At 44.0% G+C, this 22,557-nt stretch overlaps 1 protein-coding gene across 4 annotated transcripts; it reads left to right on the top strand.

Annotated features, from left to right (window-relative positions):
• Positions 1–573: 573 nt before the first annotated feature.
• On the top strand, positions 574–4,475 carry LOC137034397 (uncharacterized). Of its 4 annotated transcripts, XR_010896937.1 has the most exons (6): positions 574–743; positions 1,172–1,271; positions 1,361–1,453; positions 2,549–2,706; positions 3,355–3,488; positions 3,794–4,475. XR_010896937.1 is itself a non-coding variant. In XM_067407276.1 (5 exons), exons 1-5 carry the CDS (start codon positions 643–645, stop codon positions 3,359–3,361), a joined length of 459 nt encoding a protein of 152 aa, XP_067263377.1. In that variant the 5' UTR covers positions 574–642; the 3' UTR covers positions 3,362–3,879. The 4 variants fall into 4 exon arrangements, 2 of the variants coding, with proteins under 2 accessions (XP_067263377.1, XP_067263376.1); XR_010896938.1 differs by having other exon boundaries at positions 2,549–2,929; positions 3,355–3,873; XM_067407276.1 differs by having other exon boundaries at positions 3,355–3,879.
• The last annotated feature ends 18,082 nt before the right edge of the window (positions 4,476–22,557 follow it).

The raw sequence follows: 22,557 nt of genomic DNA, 5'->3' as shown, positions 1-22,557 counted from the left end.
GTGTGGCAATGTTTATTCATTTATTGACTGCCAATCCAAAGACTATAAATTTACGCTGTACACCAATGTTAATTTTGAGACTAAACCAGTCAGCTTTAATGTTTAAAGACAGTCTGAATAGGACTGCTTGTTTTTTTTGTTTTTTTTTAAGTAAGCTCAATGAGTTGTACTTTGCTACAAGCCCACATGATGGCAACAGAGTTCTGTGTCATCAGCGTATGTGCACAAATATATAAGTAGGCTTATATTTGAATGCTGTATCATTAAATTGTTGTTGGGTGATTAATTATTATTAGGAAATGTATTTATCTGAGTGGCAGTTAGTGGTCATAACAAAAGACCCACTAATCAGCAACAGCTGTTAAACAGATTACGTTTTTTTTTTTTTTTTTTTTTTAAGAAATAAATATAATCTATTATCATTGCTGCATGAAACAATAAGCAATATTTTTGTTCATACTTAGACCTTTCTCTGGGTTTAAAACCCACGTGGCACCAAGTCGTTAGGTGTGTTCGACATCGGCTGCGGCTGGATGTAACCGATCGGCGAGATTAGCCGCGTGCAGGCGGGGAGGAGCTGAAAACGGAGACGTGAAGTCGGACACGCTGTGGCTCCCGTAGTTTGCTGCAATTACGTCAGTCATGGCAGATCACGTGGCGTTTGCTTACTTGATCGCAGACGAGCTGGAAGCAATAGAAAATCCATTATTTTTGCAATACATTGAGCACGATGAGCAACGAAGGTGAGTAAAGGTTAAATGTAAAAAGTATATTTTTAAACAAATTATAGACACATTATCAATTTAGCTTTAAAGTTACTAGACCTATACCTAGAATTGGAAAATTATATGTTGAATAAAAATACTGTATCGAAAGTCTAAAGTCTTTGCAATGATGTAATGGGTGTTTTTTGTAATCAATAGCTCTTGTTGCTTGCCTTTTAACAATAATTGTTATTATTTTGGTTTAATTAGAGAGAATGACTCATTCTGACAGATAAATAATTGAGTTTTACTCAAATTTTAACACTTCTGTATAGACTAATTATTTAATTAAAATACCTATTCAACATAAAACACTGATAATAAATGTTTGACTAATGTTACATGTGTGTTCAGGTAGGCTACATGTACTGTATATAGTGAGTACAATTCCTCTTGTTCTTATATAGAATGGTTCCAAGAATAGAGAATTTTGTGGAGGATGTTGTCCCTCTCTACAGTCTCTCAGAATTCAGAAGTCATTTCAGGCTTTCCAGAGAACAAGTGGAGGTTTGTACTGGACTGGTTAATATAAAATTCATTGAACTATTACAAGTGTTAGCATGTTGTCTTGATTACCTATTTTTCTACCTTTGCAGGATGTCATCACTACCCTTGGTCCTGTGTATATGAATTTACAACAGACCAAACTGCCACTCACGAACAGTGTTCTTGCCTGCCTTTGGACATTGGTGAATCAGGAGTCATATCGTGGGGTGGCAGATAGATTTAACATGTCAAAATCCACTCTTGCCAAGCATCTCCATGAGTTTTGTTACAATATTAACACATACATGGCCCACCACATATCCTGGCCCAGAGGTCAAAGGCTGAAGATGTCAAAGTTAGGGTTTGACACAGCAGGTTTCCCCAACACTGTATGTGCAGTAGATGGGTGTCACATTCCTATAATGAGACCCCACTGTGATAATCCCCTAGCATACATGAATAGGAAACAGTTTTATTCTGTAAATTTAACTGGGTTTTGTGACAGTCAGCGGCGCTTCTGTCACATTAGTGTGGGTCACCCTGGGAGTTGGCATGATGCCAGAGCATTTCGATTCACAGAAGTTTGTCGTGTTCTTGAAGAAGATCCTCATTCACTTGTTCCACAGGGAATGCACATAATTGGGGATTCTGCCTACCCTTTGTTGCCTCAACTTATGAGGCCTTATAGAGACAATGGCCACTTGTCTGCTAGGCAAAGATATTTTAACAGAAAGCTCAATGCAGCTCGCGTGGTCATTGAGCATGCATTTGGCATTCTAAAATCTAAGTTTAGGAGGCTCCATTACCTGCAAATGAGAAGCATTTCTAATATCAGCTCAGCAGTCTCAGCCTGCTGCATTTTGCATAATCTTTGTTTAGAGCCCAGTGATCAAGTAGTTGTGGTAAGTGATGGTGTTGATGATGAACCATACCCCCAGCAACCCCACAACACTAATGCATGTCATTATAGAGACCAGATTTGTGGCCAGATCTAACTTGTATGTGTATAGTTAACATACAAAACAAAAGATGAAAAGTAAAGATTTGAATGTTCAGAAATATTCAAAAAATGATAAAACAAACAAACAGATTTTTGTGTTGAAATAAAGAAATTTGTTTTATTGAACAAAATTAGTTTGTCATTAGAAATTGTTATTTGGGGAAAAAAAAACATAGGACATTTTGGGGAAAGGTGTAAATCAAAAGAGATAACATCTTTAGATTATAATTTTATTGGGGTTCATGTGGGTTCTGTAATAGATGCATAATTTGCTCTTGTCTTTTCCCCATTTTTTTAGCTCCTCCACAATTGTTCCCAAGCTGGTCACCATCTTTTTTTCGAAGGACCTTCTCCGCCTCTCCTTAAGTCGCCGCCATCTCTCCAGATCTGGCCTTACCAGGGACTCAAGCACAGCAGTCCTTCTCTCTGCATGCTCTTCATAAGCGTCCAGGAATTGTAAGGGTTGTGGTCGTCTTTGCCTTCTTGTGATGTTTGCATTTTGTATGGTAGCAGTTCCTGGCTGTTCATCCATACTAGCACCTACCGGCTGGTCTTGAAGAGAAGACGTTGTGGGCCTGCTTGTGGAAGAGGTCTCTTCCAAACCCAGAGGTGTGGAGTGAATGGTGCCAGGTGGTGCAGTACCGATCCCCGATGACCCAAATAACTCATCCATTAGCTGGTGGGGGTGGATGTAAAATGAAAATGACCAATGTTTCAGTCTTGTAACACATGACAATGTTATTTCAGAAACAAAGTAAAGCAGTCTTCAACTTACTGTATAGTACTCCCAGGTGATCTTCCCTTCCCCAGTTGCACGGCGCCTGTCTTTCACTCTCTTATAAGTAGTTAACATGTTTGCTAGCTTTTTTTCGAATTTTCTCACTTGACAAGTTGTAGCCCTTTAGTGAGAATAAGTTTTGTATTTTTTTATAGAATGCCATTTTGTTCCGAAAATAAAGGTGCTGATGAGTTTTTGTAAGGTCCAGTAGAAATAGTGTCATTGTATGTGTTATTTCTGTAAAATGGAGGGGATAAGGAGAGAAATAGATCAACAAAGAAAATTATGTAATTTAACAACAGTATTGCCATTTATCTTCCTTACAGTATTTGATGCAATACCTTGAGATTCATGCCTGTCTGACTGGAAGGAAGGGGATGAAGGTTGAATGGATGCTGAAGGGTTTCCACACACTGCACCAGGTTGCAGAGTGGAAGGTGGTGGGTCCTTGACAGTGGAGGTAAGTAGTACAGGGGGCCTAGTGGTAGTAATGGGACACTGGCTGGTGGATGGTGGAGGAGGTACAGGGGGCCTAGTGGTAGTAATGGGGCACTGGCTGGTGGATGGTGGTTTCACAAAACTGAGGTTTAGGGGTGCCGGCGACCTAGTGGAGGTAGTGGGACATGGAATAGGAGGTTGGAGAAGCTTTGCAGCACAAGCTGGGCCACTGAGGAGAGCTGTTTGGAGATGTGGTCAGTGTCACTCAAGAATTATTTCCTGTATATTCTTGTTCATTAAGTAAATGTGTACCTTTTGTTTCAACAGCTGATACTTTCTCCATGACAGAGGAAAGGAACATTTGATCTGGGGGAATAAATGATAAATAAAACACTTGCACAAATCATTGGTGACTTGTAATTATTTCACAGTCATGTGGTTTACTTACCATTTTGCATCCTTTCAGCAATGTCCTTGGAAACCGTTAGCATGACAACATTGCCTTTGCTGTCTAACACATTAATGGTTACGTTGTCCATTTTGTTGTGTGTTACACAGGGTAATGCAGGTTCTTTATATATCCTAAGGAACCATGGGACCATAGCCAACACCTGTTCCATTCATTACTTATAGTTAGCAACAATTGCAATTACCATTTTAAGTCCACTTTCAGTTTTGGCTCAACATTTGTATCAGTGACTTCCATTGTTTTCATGATTTAGTGATTAAGTAACTCTATGTATTAATGGTATTAACACGCGTTTAAGATGTGTGTATAAGTGGTGTTTTGGAAGGGTGTCTTCCAAAACAAGATAACATATTGGATATATACTTTAGCAGTATGACATAGGTGTTTCTGCTAATACAAAATTATAAAAGTAACCTATAAAAAAATTCCCTGGTGGGTATGTGTTTTTTAAGAAGGTTTCAGCAACAAGATTTACAGTACCCTCCAGCTGAGCTCTTTTTAACATTTTAAACATAACACCATTGATTTTCATATACAGAAAAGCACAATTCTGTTGGATTTATATTGTGATTTAGACCAACTATTTGAAAATGAACAGAATGTTGTCAAGTTGTTAAGTTGAAGTTACAGCAAGTTGTTAGCAGTTTGCTAACCACATGCAGGTGAAGTATAAACACAGCAAAATAAACTAGAGAATATGAAGAAACCAAACAAATGGAGGAACATAATGTATTATGTATCATTTGTATAGGAGCATACATTTATGACCACATTAGATTGTATGTTTTTAAGATTAACATTTTAGTTATTAAAAATGCTCATTTGAATAGGTTGCTGAATACTGTAAAAGGTCTGTATAAAAAAGAAAGTCATGCAAAATAAACATACACAAACTCTATATTAACAATAAAGTAAATACAGTAAAACAATATTTAATAAATATGATTTATAAGATGAAGACGACATAAAAACGTATTGAACTGATTTAAAAGTCCATATGAGAATTTCTGAAACTGAAGTCTGAGAATTTCAATAAACTTGAAACGCACGTCATCGGTGTCATCAGTGAATCCAGCCAATCGTGGATCAGTTGTGTCGTCATCAGAACCTGTGCAGCCGCTCTTCAGAAGCTGCGCTGGCTGAGTTCTCCGGCTACTCTCGAATCGCTCTCGCGGTACTTTGATGGCATACGTCACAGTCACGTGGCGTCGGCGCTGTATCAAGTCGGACAAAATTTCTAACCGGCATGCACTGCTTCAAGTCAGCCGCCGATCGGTCTTTGCGGCGCTGCATCAAGTCGAACAAGCCTTTTGTCAAGACACGTGATTTTGTTGTGTGTGACGTCACCGCGGCGCCATATTTGTGGTATCCCTGCTGACTGTGTGAATGAAAGAGATTACGCGAGTTGAGATAACAAGCAAATAACTCTCAAAAATGAAGAAGCACAAGAAAAAAGTTAAAATGTCATATCGCGATAAACTCACCAAAGATGCCAGAAACCGTTATTTGGAGAAATTTTCATCCATTCATAACATAAATCTGTACGAACTGACTGCTGCTGACCCCGCATTGCTACCTAAATCATCATACTTAAATATTGTAAACTATCTTGTTTATGGTATAAACACATATACTAGTGAACAATTTAAAAACTATAAATATCTCGAAACCCACAACATTTCACTAATGGCTGGGTGCAGGATTTATTTATATTCTGAAGGAAGGACTGCGATAACACAGTAGATAATGATAATGATGTCGTGTTAACTGTATATCATAAGTGCCTGATTAAGGATGGTTTAGTGTTGTGATCAGGAAGAATTTTGAACTAATACTACCCCTTTTTTCATGCATTTTTTTCTTTATTGCATTAAACCAATGTATAACACAATAAACATTGTTCCAATAAACAAGGCATCATCAGAGATGTATGTAGAATTTAATAGTGTATTTTATTATAGTACATTCTGATATAGTATACCTTTTAGAGCCAAAATAATTTGTAAATTATTGTCCTCCATCTACCTCTGTGCTGTCTGGGTCAATGACATTATGGGTCTTTTTTTTTTTTCAAAAGGCCTTAATAATAATAAAAACAAAGATATGTCGTGCAAGTTAAATATCTGGTTTACAGATTGTGTATATTAGTAATTATCCTGTTAATACTATAAGTGCATATACCTGTGAACTCATAAAATAAATCTACAAATCACCATGAAAATTTTAATTATACATGCTTCATTGTTCATGCAGGACTGGATAAAGCATCAGCACATTTTTAGACTACAATTCTACAAAAGATTCAAACATGCGTTGTCAGATTGGATGGTTTCTCTGTGAAAATCTCAAAACAGTCAATAATCTCTGCTACTCTGGATTTAAACAAAGGAGACATATTTCTGTGCAAATCATCTGTCTGCCCATACAGCTGAAAGCTTCAGGTTTGCATATGACACATATGAAACAACAGTTTCATTGAATGTTCTGTCTCAGGGGAAACATGAGAAGTGTTGTGTAGGCAGATCAAATCTGAGGTACATTAAGGTTCACAGAAGCATTTGAAATTTGTATTTGTTGCGTCTGGAATCAGAGGCACCAAAAAAAAAAAAAAAATTGTAATAACGCCATAAAGGTTCCCAGGTTTGGCAGACACGTATAGTACATTAACATCATCATCCAAAACAAGCATCAGACATCCTGTACATATCAAGTCGGTTTACTTCTGCGCATGCAGATCACCATCTCCTCCAGCCTCCTGCATCTTCTCAGTGTGAAGATGATCACTTTCTCCAGCCTGATGGACGATAGTGTCAGCTGACTGACTTGGGTAAAGTTGGTTTTATATTCACACATTCGGACATCCGTATTCAATAGCCTTGTTAATCACACTACATTGGACATTCTGTGGACATTCACAAGTAAATATGCCATTAAACAATACTTGCCTGTTTTGATCGACTGTGAAAAATGTTGTAAGTTGACAATCGTCGGTTGTCAATATCACGTCACTGCTTAAAATTCACAAACGTTAATTTATTGCATATTTATTGGAAAGTCTGAATTTATCAGAAGTCTGAATGTGCGAATATAAAACCAACTTTACCCAAGTAGCTGACTGCATTGTTTTTCCTTAGTGTCTGTGTGTGCATCTCACCCTAACTACTGAACTACTGAACTAGGGAGCTGATTGAGACACAGCCTGTGTTTAATGCTGATGTGGCCTTAATGTAGGGAGGGATGGTGTCCAGTTGGGGTCAGTCTCCATAATCTTTAAGCAGGCTGATCTGCAATGAAATCAGAAGGTTTTTAGCTACATAACATAAGACCACAGCTGTGAAAAGTAGTCAGAAAATTAGAATCAGCATATGGATACAGAGCAAAAATGTCGTACCTTAAGTATATCAAATAAAAATGCCTTAGCAAAATTAAGAATAAAAAAAAAATTAGGCCTAGACATATTCAAGTAAAGGGATTCAGTTTAAATTGACTATTGTTTCATAGCACATAAAATCCAAAACAATGCGTTGCTATAACGTTTGCTACTTTAGAAAACAGAAATCTCTAACTCACCTTTGTGAAAATGTAGAAAATGTAGCATACGTGAATGGAGATATCTTGACGAAAGTGATGTTTTGCGTCTCACCGCGGCAACCCATGTAATCCGGCGCCTCTGTTACTGCCTCTACATACTCTCCGTACAGCCTTTTTTCAAGTAGGAAACCGACTAAATCTAATCTCGTAGTAAAGTTTTTGACATTTTCTATCGTGGGACATATTATTGCAGCTTTTCACACAACAAAAGTGTGCCATTTTTACAATGAAAAGAAGCCAAAGAAGAAACAACTCTGCACCGATACAGAGATTGTTTGGATACCTCACAAATGGTGGCGACACCCATAATGCACTTCTATTTTCACGAGTGTGACGTCACCTGACAAAGACCGATTATTTGTTTTAAACTCTGCATTGGTTAATTACATATTTTAGAGACCGAAAAGTAGTAGGCTATGCTACAACTGTTTATTTTAAAACACGTGTGACACTTGTCCCTACCCACATATCATCACACAGTGAGCATCTCTCAATCACGACTTTTACGCAAACATTTAGCTCTAAATTCAAAACCATTAAAGCTTTAAATCAGCAGAGAAAAATATCAGACACCACTTTACATTTTTTTCAGTTCAGATGATCTTGTAGCTCTGCAATAAAATATTATTCGGTGTAGCAGCGCCCCCTGCTGGACACTTTGCAGTAAAACATTATGGTCACGCATTCAAATTCAAAATGTAACCTAAGTTTTTAGACTAGTATCGTCGCGAGTCTTTTTTTCTAACCATGACAGACAAATGTGTTAGAACTAAATTGTGGAAAGGTGCTAATTGTAAAATATAAATTCTTGCATGTGAATGAAGGTTTAATCTCCATGTAACGTGTCCAATGTCAAAAAGCACATGAATAGTTTTTGGAATACATTTTCTTCACATTCTACATCAATGGAATAAAAACATGTTGGTTTTGACATAAAATGCCTGCTTTCACAATGATAAATTATTATTACCTTTTGACAAATGAAAAATGAGGGCCATAGAAAATGAGATGAAAAAACTAAGGGTATGTTTTCTCTGGTGTTCTGAAATGGAGAACGTCTCAGGTTACAGATGTAACCCTGGTTCCCTGAGTAGAGAACGAGATGCTGCGTATAACGCATTGGGAACCTTCTGCGTGATAACGTCATTGAAGCACTCATGTATCTAACCAATCGCAGAGCGAGACGTCAGAGGCGGGTGACGTCACGGACCAGGAAACTATAAAGCATACCCGGAGGCAGAGATCGCTAGCTTCTGGGACAAGTCTGAAGCAAGCACTCGCAAGTATGCTGGGGGTATGGCAGGAAACGCAGCGTCTCGTTCCCTACTCAGGGAACCAGGGTTACATCTGTAACCTGAGACGTTCCCTTTCGTGGGAACTGTCGATGCTGCGTATAACGCATTGGGAACGCAATCCCAACTGTGCCGTAGCTTCAAGTACTTGCCAATGTTAACTTGACAGAATAGAAGACCCCGGAGTGGAGCCAACATCAAGGTTATAAAACCTGATAAATGTGTGCTGGTATGACCATCCAGCTGCATCACAGATATCATTAATGGAAATACCAGACATCAAAGCCTTTGATGCCGCCATACCCCTGGTAGAATGGGCACGGACATTCAATGGAGAAGGCTGTCCGGTCGCTTCATATGCAAGTGAGATGGCCTTGACCACCCACTTGCTCATCCTCTTTCTTAGGGGACCCATAGCAGACAAATAATTGATCTGACTTTCGCCACAGGGCAGCTCTGTGGACATACGCATCCAAAGCCATCACTGGGCACAGCAGATTCAGTTTTTCCTGATCCGAAGTCTCAAAGGAAGGAGGACAGAAGGCCTGGAGCACAATGGGACCTAGGACATTGGTGGGGACCTTTGGCACATAGCCAGGTCTAGCATGAAGGAATGCCTTCACCATTCCTGGGACAAATTCCAGGTAAGATGGAGCAACTGAATGTGCTTGTAAGTCTCCTATCCTCTTCAGAGAAGTGATAGCAAGTAGGAAAATAGTTTTCAAAATGAGGAACTTTTCTGGAACCTCCTCTAGTGGTTCGAAGGGAGCCTCGACTAACCCTTGCAATACCACAGCCAAGTCCCAGGCCGGAACCCTTGTGCACACTGGAGGCCTCAACCTCAGTGTACCACGGAAGAAGCATGTAACGAGGGGGTCTCGTCCAACCAAGGAATCCCCCTCAAGAGGAGCATGATAGGCTGAGATAGCCGCAATATAAACCTTCAAGGTTGAAGGAGATAAGCCCTCCGAGAACTTTTCTTGGAGGAATCTTAGCACGAAGCTTATAGGAGAGTGGACAGGGTCTGTATTATTTTGTCTACACCAAGTAGAAAATAAATTCCATTTATAGGAATACTGCTTCCTCGTGGAGGGAGCTCTGGAGTTAAGGATGGTCTCCACAACCTCAGTTGGGACACCAGCGTCTATGAACCCATAGCCCATAGTTTCCACCCCAGACCCCCTGATGGTTTATGTATGAGACCACTGAAATGTTGACCGTGCGGACCAACACATGGTGGTCTCACAGGTCTGGGAGGAAGCAGCATCTCGATACAGTAGTTGCTCTAATTAAGCTAGAATCAACCAATCATCGATATAATTCAGTACGATACATGAGGATGCCCTGGAGTCTCAGTGGAGCCAGAGCTGCATCCACGCACTTCGTGAATGTGCGGGGTGATAATAACAGGCCGAACGGAAGAACCCTGTATTGGTAAGCTTCACCCCCAAAAGCAAACATGAGGAACTTCCTGCGAGAAGGATGGATGGACACATGAAAGTATGCATCTTTCAGGTCTATCGCCACAAACCAGTCCTCGGACCTGATCTGTGGGATAATCTGTTTGAGTGTAAGCATCTTGAATTTAAGCTTCTGTATTGAGCGATTTAGCACACGTAATTCTATGATAGGATGTAGTCACCCATCCTTCTTTGGAACAATGAAGTAGCGGCTGGAGAAGCCTGACAACTTGCTGGGAGGAGGAACCCTTTCTATAGCTCCTTTTCACAAGAGTGTCATAACCTCTTGTTCCATAACCAGAGACTGCTCGGGGGTCACCACTGTGGGACCGCGTTGAATCTGGGCGGGCAAGACCCGAACTGAATTCTGTAACCCTTTTCTATAATGAGCAGCACCCATTTCGATATATTCGGTAGAAGTTTCCATTCTGCCATAAAATCTACTAAGGGAACCAGTCTCTCGAGACTGGCCTCTGGTGTTCTTTGAGCACTTGATTCGATGCTCTGAAGCGGTGCACCTGCAGAAAACAATCGAATCAAGTTATGACTGGCCCTCCTTGGAGGGTTGGTGGAGACCGCTGGGCCCTGACGCACACTGGGTGGCAGGGTTAGCATAACGGTCCCCTGAGGGCACCGAAGGGGAGCGGGTGTCAGATATTTCACGATAATCACGGCCCGCAGGTCTGCTTCACCCTTGGAAGGCTTCTGCTGTGTGGGTCGCCCCGATCCCCAGGCTTTCTGCGGGGGAGTACGGGTGGCCACACTAGTCTTTTGTTGCACTCTGTGGTGCGCTGAGGAGCTCGTGGACGGCCGAGGCTGCTCCCGCTCAGCAACCTCGGTGGGAATTTTTGTTCGGCGGGGGAGGAACCTCTGGAACGCCGCTGATTGTTTCTTAGCTTCCTGGAACCTCTCGATGACTGATATTACAGTGTTGCCGAAGAGGCCCGCAGGAGACAGCAGCGCGTCCATAAGGGCAGCTTTATCTCGCTCCTTTATGTCCGAGAGGTTCAGCCACAAGTGCCTCTCCGTAGCCACCAAGGCTGCCATAGAACGGCCTACTTCTCTTTGGTGGCACGGAGAGCCAGGTCTATTGCCATCCTAAGCTCCTGGATGCACTCGAATGTGGCCTCCCCTCTTTCATCAATTTCCCCCAGCAGGTCGGCTTGATATGCCTGAAGCAGCGACATGGTGTGTAGGCATGCCACATAAGCTTTGCCCACCAAGATAGATGTAGTTTTAAGAGTGGGCAACTCGGGGTTGAGGGACGGTGCCGACTCGGGCGAGAGATAGTTCATATCCATGTTGTTTCAGCCCCACGATGTTGCTATAGACCGAAGTCTGGGGGCTGAACACTCGATATTGGACGGGCCTTTTCCACAATCTCGACACCTCTGTGTGGAGATCGGGGAAGAGAGGCAAACCCCGACGTTGGGGCAGTGACCGAGCGGGGAGAAAGCGCTCAAACAGCTTACTCTTTGGTCTTGTTTCTGCCCGCTCTGTGGGCCAATCTAGATGTTTAGAAGATGTCTTTAAGATGTCAGTTTTACATACATTCTAAATCATAAACATCTTAAAGACGTCTATCAGATGTTTGTAATCAGCAGATGCTTTCCAGATTAAGTGATCTTTAACAGACATCTTGCAGACGTACATGTGCTATCTGGGTTAAAATATTAATGTCTGTGAGGCTGTGAGCACGGAGACTGTTGTGTAGACTGTAAGTATTTAAAATGTTTAACTTTTTTAAATGATTGATGTTTAATATGAATAAATAGCGCTCATAAACGGCCGTCGATGGCATTCTCAAGTGAAGCGAGTTGAGGTTTGGACCCGGAAACGGCGTTCTTTACGTCACGACTTAACAAGCGGATAGCGCGGCTGGTGTAAACACGAGCATTGACTAGAGTGGCCGCGAATCAGCTCCGCTAGCCACGTCGCAGCCGTAACGTGCCGCAAAAAAAAGTAGCCTACATTTATGTATATACAAAACTATAACTTTTTATGACAGTAGTCAAAATTTTGCAATTTTTTTTTCAGGTTTTTTGCCTCCCATCCAGTAGCCACTGGGGGGGCGCGCCCCACCGGTTGAGAACCACTGCTTTAAGGTAAAGAGGCTGATCTCTTAGGTTGACGCGCGAGCCAGCTTGACTGAAGTTTCCGTGAGGATTTATAGTTTATGGACTGTTTTGATTTCGGTAATTACATCTGGAAAGGCAAAATCATTGATGGCATCTATAAAAGAGATATCTGAAATAGAAACGAAAGTTATATTGCCTAATCCAGTGGAGGACGCACGAGAGGAGATTTGTGCGTTTAATTGGTATGTGTATACTGTAATACTTACAGTATTTCACAATTGCTAAAACACATTTCTTGAAACCATCACTCATTTTCTCAAAACATTAAACACAAATCCAATCTTCAAACTATTTTCGCAAAACTTCTGACTCTTATGGCAAAATCAAACAAAGCTTTCAGATCATACACACATTAAGCAAAATATAAACACATACAGATCATTCAGTAGACACTACATTAAAAAATGGAAAACACAACATCCAGAACATGAGGTTACAGAAAAAAAAAGTATATTGTAACACAGTAAACACATTTTGCCATTACATAAAATATATAGAAATCACAAGTAATGTGAATTTAAAGTATACTGTATGTACTACAAGTACAGTATTATATTCAATATTATATAGTATTGAATATCTGTATATACAGTACTTACATACTGCAAACATACAGCAGTCTAAATGCAAATGACTAAAAGGTCAAAGAAAACTCTAAATGTAAAGCAGGATACAGTACACACACACACACACACACACACACACACACAAAACAAAGTTTAGAGTCAGTAAGAGATTCATTCTGCTTCAGCATCACGTCTTCATGTTGGGTCCGGCCTAAATCAAGTCAAGTCACCTTTATTTAAATTGCAATTTATACTACACAGACTATAGTATAGTCTAGTCTAGTATAGTATAGTCAAAGCAGGTACATGATGATCAGTAATGCAAAGAGGGTTCATTTTGGATGTACAGCTCTAAAAGAAAATAGTGTCATTGTTCAGCTGAAGTCAGTTAAGTGATTGATTCACTTACATTGTAAAGACCATCAATTATTATGTAAATTACTGTACTTATTTTCCTCTATAAAGCAGTTCTGCAGAAAACAGTGATGTCATCATCTAGGCTAGCTTAGTTCAGTTCTCATCCTATAATGTCAGTACTGTCAGATCAATAATATTGTTGAATATTATTGAATATTGTTGTGGACATTTTCCACATCACAGGCAATGTCGTCTCTTGCCAGGCAAAGGGAAAAACCTGTGCCGGATCCAGCCTTGACAGCCTTGTCTCCACACCCCTTGCTCTTTCTCCTCATCATCCTCTTACACATACTCTTCCTCCTCTACTTGTTTCCATCTATTGTTGGTATCATCATTCAGCACCTGTGTCACCTGTGCACTCTGAACTGACCTATATTTTATACAGTTGATTTTGATCACATCATTAGAAATAAGTGTGAATAATTTTGAGTCATTGCGTTTAAAGGATGACAACTGTGTTGTAGTTGTGTTTAACTTTTGCCACATGTATTTACCATTTTGCAACACAGTGCCAAATGTGTTTTAGTGAGTAAGAATGTGTTTAGAGTTTTGTAAAAAGAGTGCATGAGATTTGCAAACAGTGTCTTAACTACCTGAACTTGTTTAAGGTTTTGCCTACAAAGTGACTGATTCGACAAATGGGTTTAGGCCACTGAGCATTGGGTTCAGAGAATGGGGTTTAGTGTTTTAACAATTGTGAAATACTGTAATAATTTACAATGTAAATTATTACAGAGCCAAGTTCTCCAGTCTCCGCCGCCGAGCCTGCCGCTCCAGCCGCCGCCGCCGAGCCTGCCGCTCCAGCCGCCGCCGCCGAGCCTGCCGCTCCAGCCGCCGCCGCTCCAGCCGCCGCCGAGCCTGCCGCTCCAGCCGCCGCCGCCGAGCCTGCCGCTCCAGCCGCCGCCGCCGAGCTCTTTATTATGATGAACTTTGCTCTAAAAGTCTCTAATTAAAAAACTGTTTTCCCTCCCTGCCTCCCTCTCCCGCCTCCTCCCACTAATGTACTCACTGCACCTCCACCTCAAGCCCCCTCGCCCAGATCTCCACCTCAGACCTCTGGGCGATTACCTTCACCCCGGCTCCAACCTCCCTCTGCTCCACCGTTGTCCATCAGTCCACCAGCTTCACCAGTATCCATCCTGCCTCCACTCACACCTTGTTCACTCGTTGGCCTGCCCTCCCCTCTGGACTACACTCCTCCGTCTCCGCTCCGTCACTCCGTCCCTCAGTTCCAGTTGGCCTCCTCACTCCCCCCGGTGTTCGTTTTGTTGGCTGTCCTCCTGCTTCCACTGCGGCCTTCTGGAGCCCCGGCTGCGCTTCGGTCGGCGGAGCCTACAGTTCGGCCATCACCCGCCGGTCCTTCACCGCCGCCTGGGCTCAACGCCTCGAAGGCTTCGGTCCCTGATCCTGCATGGCTGCCCTCGGCCCCTGACCCTCCATGGCTGCCCTCGGCCCCTGACCCGCCATGGCTGCCCTCGGCCCCTGACCCGCCATGGCTGCCCACGGCTCCTGACCCGCCATGGCTGCCCACGGCTCCTGACCCGCCATGGCTGCCCACGGCTCCTGACCCGCCATGGCTGCCCACGGCTCCTGACCCGCCATGGCTGCCCACGGCTCCTGACCCGCCATGGCTGCCCACGGCTCCTGACCCGCCATGGCTTTTGAGCCTGCCCTGGAGACCTCCACTCCAGTCTACTCCTCCCCCTGCTCCGGTTTGAGGTCTCCAGGGCGCCCGCCCCCCTCCCGGTTGTTACATCTACGGCGCGAGGACGCGCCTACCGGGAGGGGGAGGTACTGTTATAGATCCCGTGTTCCCCTGGACTCCATTTCCCATGATCCTCCTGTTCTCCACACCTGCACTCACTTCCCTCGTCAGTTCCTCATCATCACGGATCACCTGCACCTGGACTCTATTGTTAGCACTCCCATATATTGCACTCACTCCCTTCACTCCTGGTCCGTTCTCTGTTTTGTTAAGGTGTCTGTCTGTTGTTCATTGCCATTGTTTGAAGTAAAGTGTCTATTATCGTGGAAATCCGTATCTGCCTCATCTCTCTACCAGCCACCTGTAACAACTGCAAAAACAAGCTGTTATTTTCTGTTACATATTTATTGTCCAACATTCCCAACTTTTCTGATGCATGTCCTTAATTTAATTTCATGTGTTGGTATTAATTCAGTCTTTGAATTGAATCACCGCTGCTTGGCGCCGGTGTTTCAATGAAAGGTTCTATTGAGTGTCGCTTCTTGTTAGTGTATATTCTTTGGTTGAAGCTAAACGGCAGAGCAAGAGCACAAGTGAAATGATCATCATCTCTTCCGCTTTACTAGTTACAGCAAAGAGTATACAACCCAAGATGCGAAACTCTGATGCTTTTTGGGCAACAGCCACTAGGTGGCGCTTAGCGCGCCAACCATTTTGGGGTGAAAATGCCAACTGGACAACATAATCCATCACATCTTACGCACCCAAAATTGGCGAATCTCACAGCCAAATCAGAAAAGAAATAGAAAATTTCTCAAATTCAGTAAATTTTATGACACCTACAGTAAATGTTGTATTGTCTTAGCCTATATATGTTTTACCCTATGGAATCCAATCATTACACATCTGAAGTAACGTAGTTAGCCTGCTTTGAGTATTTCCATTTTATGCAACTTTACATATTTACTAAAAATAGTAAATTAATAATAATAATAATTAATAAAGTTAAGATCATCATGTCTGTAGCGTGATCCAGGGAATTAAAACGTACAATATATATTTCAGACCTAGTGGAGTAGCCAAATAGTAATAGCAATTAATCCACTAGGTTTGAAATATATACTGTACGTTTTAATCCCCTGGATCACGCTACAAACATTATGACCTTATAGAACATGATGCATTGCTGTGTCTATCATCCCATAATTCCCACTTTTGGACACAGTGGCTGTGTTTTTTGTTTACATAGTCTTGCTTTAACAGACATTAATATAAGACAACACTGCAAAAACTGTTTACTGTCAAGCTGTTATATTCTGTTATATTTATTGTCCAACATTCCCAATTTTTCTGATGCATGTCCTTAAATTTAATTTCATATGTTGGTATTAATTCAGTGTTTATAATGCTAATACTTGAACTTAAAAACTTTGCTCTCTAGAAACCCAGTCAGCTTGGGTTAAAATTCTTTTGCGAAAAGTGGAAGAATTAAACACAAAGTCTGTAAAATAAACTGCTAAAATGTGATTATGACTAGTGATAGTTTTTTATTCTGTGTTGTCATCATTCAGGTTGGATTTCAGCTTTAATGTATGTTAAACTAGTGGACTGCCAAATCGCTTTCACCCCAAAATGGCGGAAGTGTAGGGCTGCTATTGGAATGTTCTACTGATAGCTTTGATACCCACAGAAATAATTAAACACAGCATCACAAGTTCTATAGCTAGTGAATGAAGATCATAGACATGACCTTCAAGTACACTTTTATTAATAATCAGTACTGAAATCTCTGAATAAGCAGTCAACTTCACATTTACAACCATCTAAAAAGAGAGGATCACAATTTTAAGATGTGTAGACTTTAAGTCAAATATTAAAATCAGAACCCACAATTCTTGAATGCAAGATCAACCAAGCCTGTGGGAAGAAGAGTGAAAAAGTCACTGAGTCAAAGTCCCACAACCTCAAGAGCACACACCATGCACGTGGACTGATGTGCACCAACCAACAAATTTAAAAAGGTGTAGTGAATAATGCAAATAACTCTACACTATCAAATCAATACCCATGCAGTGCAGGAAACTTCACACCACATGCAGTAAAGGAAAGACCCAGATGACCCCAGAGGAAAGCACTCCCACACAGGCTGGCTCCTAGAATATAGAAAATTGGGTTAAAAACTCCTTTTCTCAGCATTCGATGCATCCTCGATATCAAGAACACATTCGGTACTTTCATGCATCCTCTGTTCTTGCATTCTTGAGTATTGGAACTGAACTTCGATGGTTGATGATGACGTAGACTAGAGCAAGAACACAAAGATCGCTTAAGAACGCATATTGAGAAACAGCCAATGACTTTACAAATCGCCGATTGGCTCTTATTTAGAAGGCGGGACTTATTCCGCTGTATGAATCACTGTCTGGCCATCTGGGATTTTGGTATGGAGATAAAGGTTATAATTATAATTTTTTGGTAGCATTACACCACATTGTGTGTGTGGCACGCGCGCCACACCCCACCTCACCTCGAGTTTGCTGCTGGCTGTAAACTTGTAACAACTATTCCCGCGATAATGCAACTGCTGTCTGCCGATGAAAAGCGAAAAAGAAAAAAGCCCTAGATGGATCCATACCGTGCATTTCTTTCAGGTAGGCTATGTTTACAAACCGTTCTCTGTTACTAACGTAACCTCGGTTCCCTGAGATACGGAACGAGTACTGCGTATGCGGAAAAGTCTCCCTTTTTCCCCGTTACTGAAGCCTTTTTCAATAACGCAGTGTAACTGCACCGTCATTGGTTCACTCATAGACAAGTCGTTGAACCAATGACAGGGCGGCTTAGCTGCGCGACCTATGACGAGAAAGCGCACAAACTTTCCTGCCGAAATGGGCGGGGTTAAGGGCTATATAAGCAGGCGTTTCGCCATAGGATTTCAGGCCAATCGACTGAAGCGACGACACTGAAGCCGCAGCCTCGTGGCACGGCAAGTAACGCAGTACTCGTTCCGTATCTCAGGGAACCGAGGTTACTTTAGTAAACGAGTACGTTCTCTTTCAATACTTCACTCGTACTGCGTATGGGGAACGAATTCAACAGCGCCGTGCCACGGCAGGGAACGACATAGCTTGTTTTGTACACCAAGAGGGGACCAAGAGAGCAAGTAAGAAGGCCAAAGCCGTCGTTAACCCTTGTTACACTACAAGAGGAGATAACTCCAGAGTCGGCGAGAGGCGGGGCTCGAAGAGGCCTGACTACACCGAGAGGACCCGAGCTTGTAAGGTTGGAACGTCCAGATGATAGAACCTGACAAAAGTGGACGGCGAGGACCAGCCGGCCACCTCACAGATGTCTTTAATGGAAACTCCATTAGACCAGGCCCAGGAGGTAGCCATTCGTCTAGTGGAATGGGCCCTAACTCCTATGGGCATTCAATGCCCAAGGAGGAGTAACAGAGATTAATCGCGTCGACTATCCAACACGAGAGACGTTGCTTTGAAACCTGTAGACCCTTTTGTGCAGCCACCAAAACAAACATAGAGCTGATCTGACTGCCTGAAAGGCTGTGATCGCTCTACATAGGTCCTCAATGCCCTGACAGGGCAGAGTAACTCCAGCTCCTGTTCATCCAGAAGAGCTGAAAGCGAGATGACCTGAGCTCTAAATGGAGTAGAGAGCACCTTGGGGACGTAGCCATGCCTGGGTTTCAGTACGACCTTAGAGTCATTAGGCCCAAATTCGAGGCACGCAGGTCTCACAGAGAGGGCCTGCAAGTCGCCAACACGCTTGACCGATGCTAGTGCAAGTAGCAGAGCGGTTTTCAGGGTTAGAGGCCTGAGGTCAGCTGAACTCAGCGGCTCAAAGGGGTTTCCTTTGAGGGCCCTAAGGACCAAAGAAAGGTCCCAAGTGGGAACAGTAAGGGGACGAGGAGGATTTAATCGCCTAGAACCCCTTAAGAAACGTACCACAAGGTTGTTTTGACCCACTGACTGGCCAGCGATAGGAGCATGAAACGCCGCAATGGCTGCTACGTATACTTTGAGCGTTGAAGGGGTGCACCCCAGATCTAAACGCTCTTGGAGGAAAGACCGTATCGGGGATACGTCACACTCCACGGGGTCTATGTTGCGTGTGGAACACCAATCAACAAAGACCGACCATTTCTGGGCGTAGTGGCGTCTCGTGGACGGGGCTCTCGCCTAAGATATGGTATCTAGTACATCCCTGGGGAGGTCAGCCGGCTCCCATCGAGGGACCGGAGGTGTAGAGCCCAGAGCTTTGCCTGGGGGTGCCAGATTGTTCTGTTTGCCTGAGAGAGGAGATCCCGTCTCAGGGGAATGGGCCACGGGGCTTTCATGGAGAGCCTGAACAGCTCTGAGGACCAAGTCTGGCTCCTCCAGAGCAGGGCCACTAGAAGGACTCTGTGTCTGTCTTCCCTGACTCGCCTGATGACCTGCGGGATCAGTGCGATCAGGGGAAATGCATAAAAGAGTGTGCTGGGCCAGGTGTGGGCCAGCGCATCGACTTCCTTTGAAAAATATGTTGGGCAGTGAGAGTTGTCTTCTGAGGCGAAGAGGTCTACCTCTGCCCTCCCGTAGAACTCCCAAATCTTGAGAACCGTCTGGGGATGGAGCATCCACTCGTCTGAGGGGACGTTGCTCCGTGATAGCATATCTGCACCCAGGTTGGTCTTGCCAGGTATATGAGTTGCCCTGAGCAACTGAAGCCTTGGCAGTGCCCATTCCAGAAGACGTTTCGCCAGAGCGCATAGGCGGCTGGACGAAAGACCGCCCTGGTGATTTATGTACAACACCACAGTCATGCTGTCCGATTGGACTAGGACGTGGCGTCCCGTCAAGTGGACCTGAAACGCCTGCAGGGCTTTCATCACTGCCAACATTTTCGATGGCTCTCTTCGTGGGACCACGAGCCGAAGGCCGGTCTGCCCTCGCACAGAGCCCCCCAACCTGAGTTGGATGCGTCCGTCGAGAGCATCGTCCTTTGTGACACCGCCTGTAGGGGTAACCCAAGACTGAACCAAGCAGGGTTCATCCAAGGTTTCTGGGCTGAAAGACAGGCCCGATTGAACTTGAGACACAAGCAGCCATGCCGCCAGGCATGTGGAGTGACCCAGAACTTCAGCCAGAACTGCAGCGGCCTCATCCGAAGAAGGCAGAGCTGTAGAACTGGGGAGGCGGAAGCCATTAGCCCTAAGAGCCATTGGAAGAGCTTCAGAGGAAGATAGGCTTTGTTCTTGACAGAAGCCGCGAGCTGCTGTATTGCCAGGGCGCGCTCTGGCGAGACCACCGCCGTCATGCGGACTGTGTCGAAAACTGCCCCCAGAAACTAAATGTGTTTGCTGGGGAGCAGTGAGCTCTTGGCTAGGTTGACCCTGAGACCCAGGCATTGAAGATGGCTGAGGAGCACGGATCTGTGGTGTTCCAGCTCGACTCGCGAATGGGCCAAAATGAGCCAATTGTCGAGGTAATTCAGAACCCAGATTCCCATCTGTCTCAGAGGGAAAAGCGCTGCGTTCATGCACTTGGTAAAAGTGCTAGGAGCCATAGACAGTCCAAAGGGCAGGACTGTATATTGGTATGCCACCCCCTCGAACGCGAATCTCAAGAATCGTCTGTGATGGGGGACTATCTGGATATGCATCTTTCAGATCCAGTGAGCAGAACCAGTCCTTGTGACAAATCTGTGCGAGGATCTGCTTCAGCGTCAGCATTTTGAACTTCCGTCTCATGAGGGAGCGATTCAAAAGTCTGAGATCTAGGATGGGTCTAAGGCCGCCATCCTTTTTGGGGACCAGAAAGTAACGGCTGTAAAATCCTGACTCGCTCTCTGAAGGGGGAACTATTTCTGTAGCCCCTTTCTTCAGTAAGGTCATGACCTCGGCCCGAAGGACGAGAGCATCGTCCGAGTTCACCAAGGTTTGAAGCACCCCGCCGAAGCGAGGGGGCCGTCTTGCAAACTGGAGCGAGTAGCCCTGCGTTATGATCCCGAGGATCCAGCTTGACACGTCGGGGATGGCCTGCCAGGCCTCGGCCTGAGTGACAAGGGGTTGAATGATGTCGGATGACAGGCCGCCGGGTAGGGGGCCGTACACCGAGGGAGGTGGAAGAGGAAATTTGCTCTCTCTTTGAGGGAGTAAAATAGTGTTCGCCGTGAAAACAGCGTTTTGTTTGGGCGCAACATGTGTTGCATTTCTCCCACGCCTGGAATTAAACGAGGCAGTGGGGAGACTGCACGAGGGAGCTTTTGGGGTGGTCTGGTCACAACGGGACATTCCCCAACACTCTTCCTTCCTGCTAGATCAGGATGTCTTCGGAGTCACCGGGTCCAGCACAATCTTCCAGCGCAGTCCTGGGGCGGCTAGAAGCAGAGGCAGAGCTGGAGCGCTTGGGCAGAAAGTGTCTCATGGCCTGAGACGACTTCTGCGCCGTTGTGAAGCGCTCTTTGAAACCATCCACCGCTGGCCCAAAAAGACCGGAAGGGGAGACCGGGGCGTCCAGAAAGGCCGTCTTATCCAGGTCCTTAATTTCCGTTAGGTTGAGCCAAAGATGGCGCTCGAGCACAACCAGACTGGCCATGGAACGACCGATGGCCTGGGCAGTGGCCTTCGTGGCCCGCAGGGCTAGATCGGTGGCGCAGCAGAGATCCTTGAAGGCAGGTGCATCAATGCCGGACTCGTCCAAAGAGCGGAGAAGTTTGGCCTGGAACACCTGGAAGATCGCCATGGTGTGAAGCGCCGAAGCAGCTTGGCCTGCAGAGGTGTAGACTCTTCCAGCCAGTGTTGAGGTGGTTCTGCAGGGCTTGGAAGGTAGAGCTTTTTTAGTCTTTCCTCCCACAGCCGCGGGAGGACAGAGGTGAGCTGCCACCGCTTCGTCCAGGGGCGGCAGATGCTCATAGCCCTTATCTTCCGCGCTGTCGACAGCAGTGAGGGCAGAATGGTGCGTCGTGTTCTCTTTCCATTAAAAGACATGGCAGCAAAAAATGACCACAATCTTAAAATTGTCCACTTCATAAAAGAAGTATTCCAATAACACCCAAAAAAATTAAAATGATTTATTGATTTGTGCAAAAAAAAAAATTATTTGTGAAACTATGTCCTTCTCCATGGTGCAGTCATTTATTCTATATATACAGCTACTTGAAAATAGTTGCTGTTGACTTCTCTTGTGATAAACCTAGTGAATACTAAAGAAGGCCATGGTCTCTGTGTGAACTAATTATTTTGTAGAAATCTGTGGAGTATAAAACAATTGTGTGAGTGTAAGGGAAGTCAAAGTTGTCTTAATATATTTAAAGGTTCATTATTTTTTAAATAAATAATTATGAGAAGTGCCCTTTTTTTCACCTGAGCCCCTGCCCCCAAAAATGTCTGTGCACGTCCCTGCCTCTATGCTATGAATTAATTTCTCTAGTGAACTAACATTCTGTGGACACT

Source organism: Chanodichthys erythropterus, chromosome 13 (genome assembly GCF_024489055.1).
Source record: "Chanodichthys erythropterus isolate Z2021 chromosome 13, ASM2448905v1, whole genome shotgun sequence".
NCBI classification, from domain to species: Eukaryota; Metazoa; Chordata; class Actinopteri; order Cypriniformes; family Xenocyprididae; genus Chanodichthys; species Chanodichthys erythropterus.
Note: the sequence above shows the minus strand (reverse complement) of the source record. Positions and strands in the feature narration are given on the sequence as shown.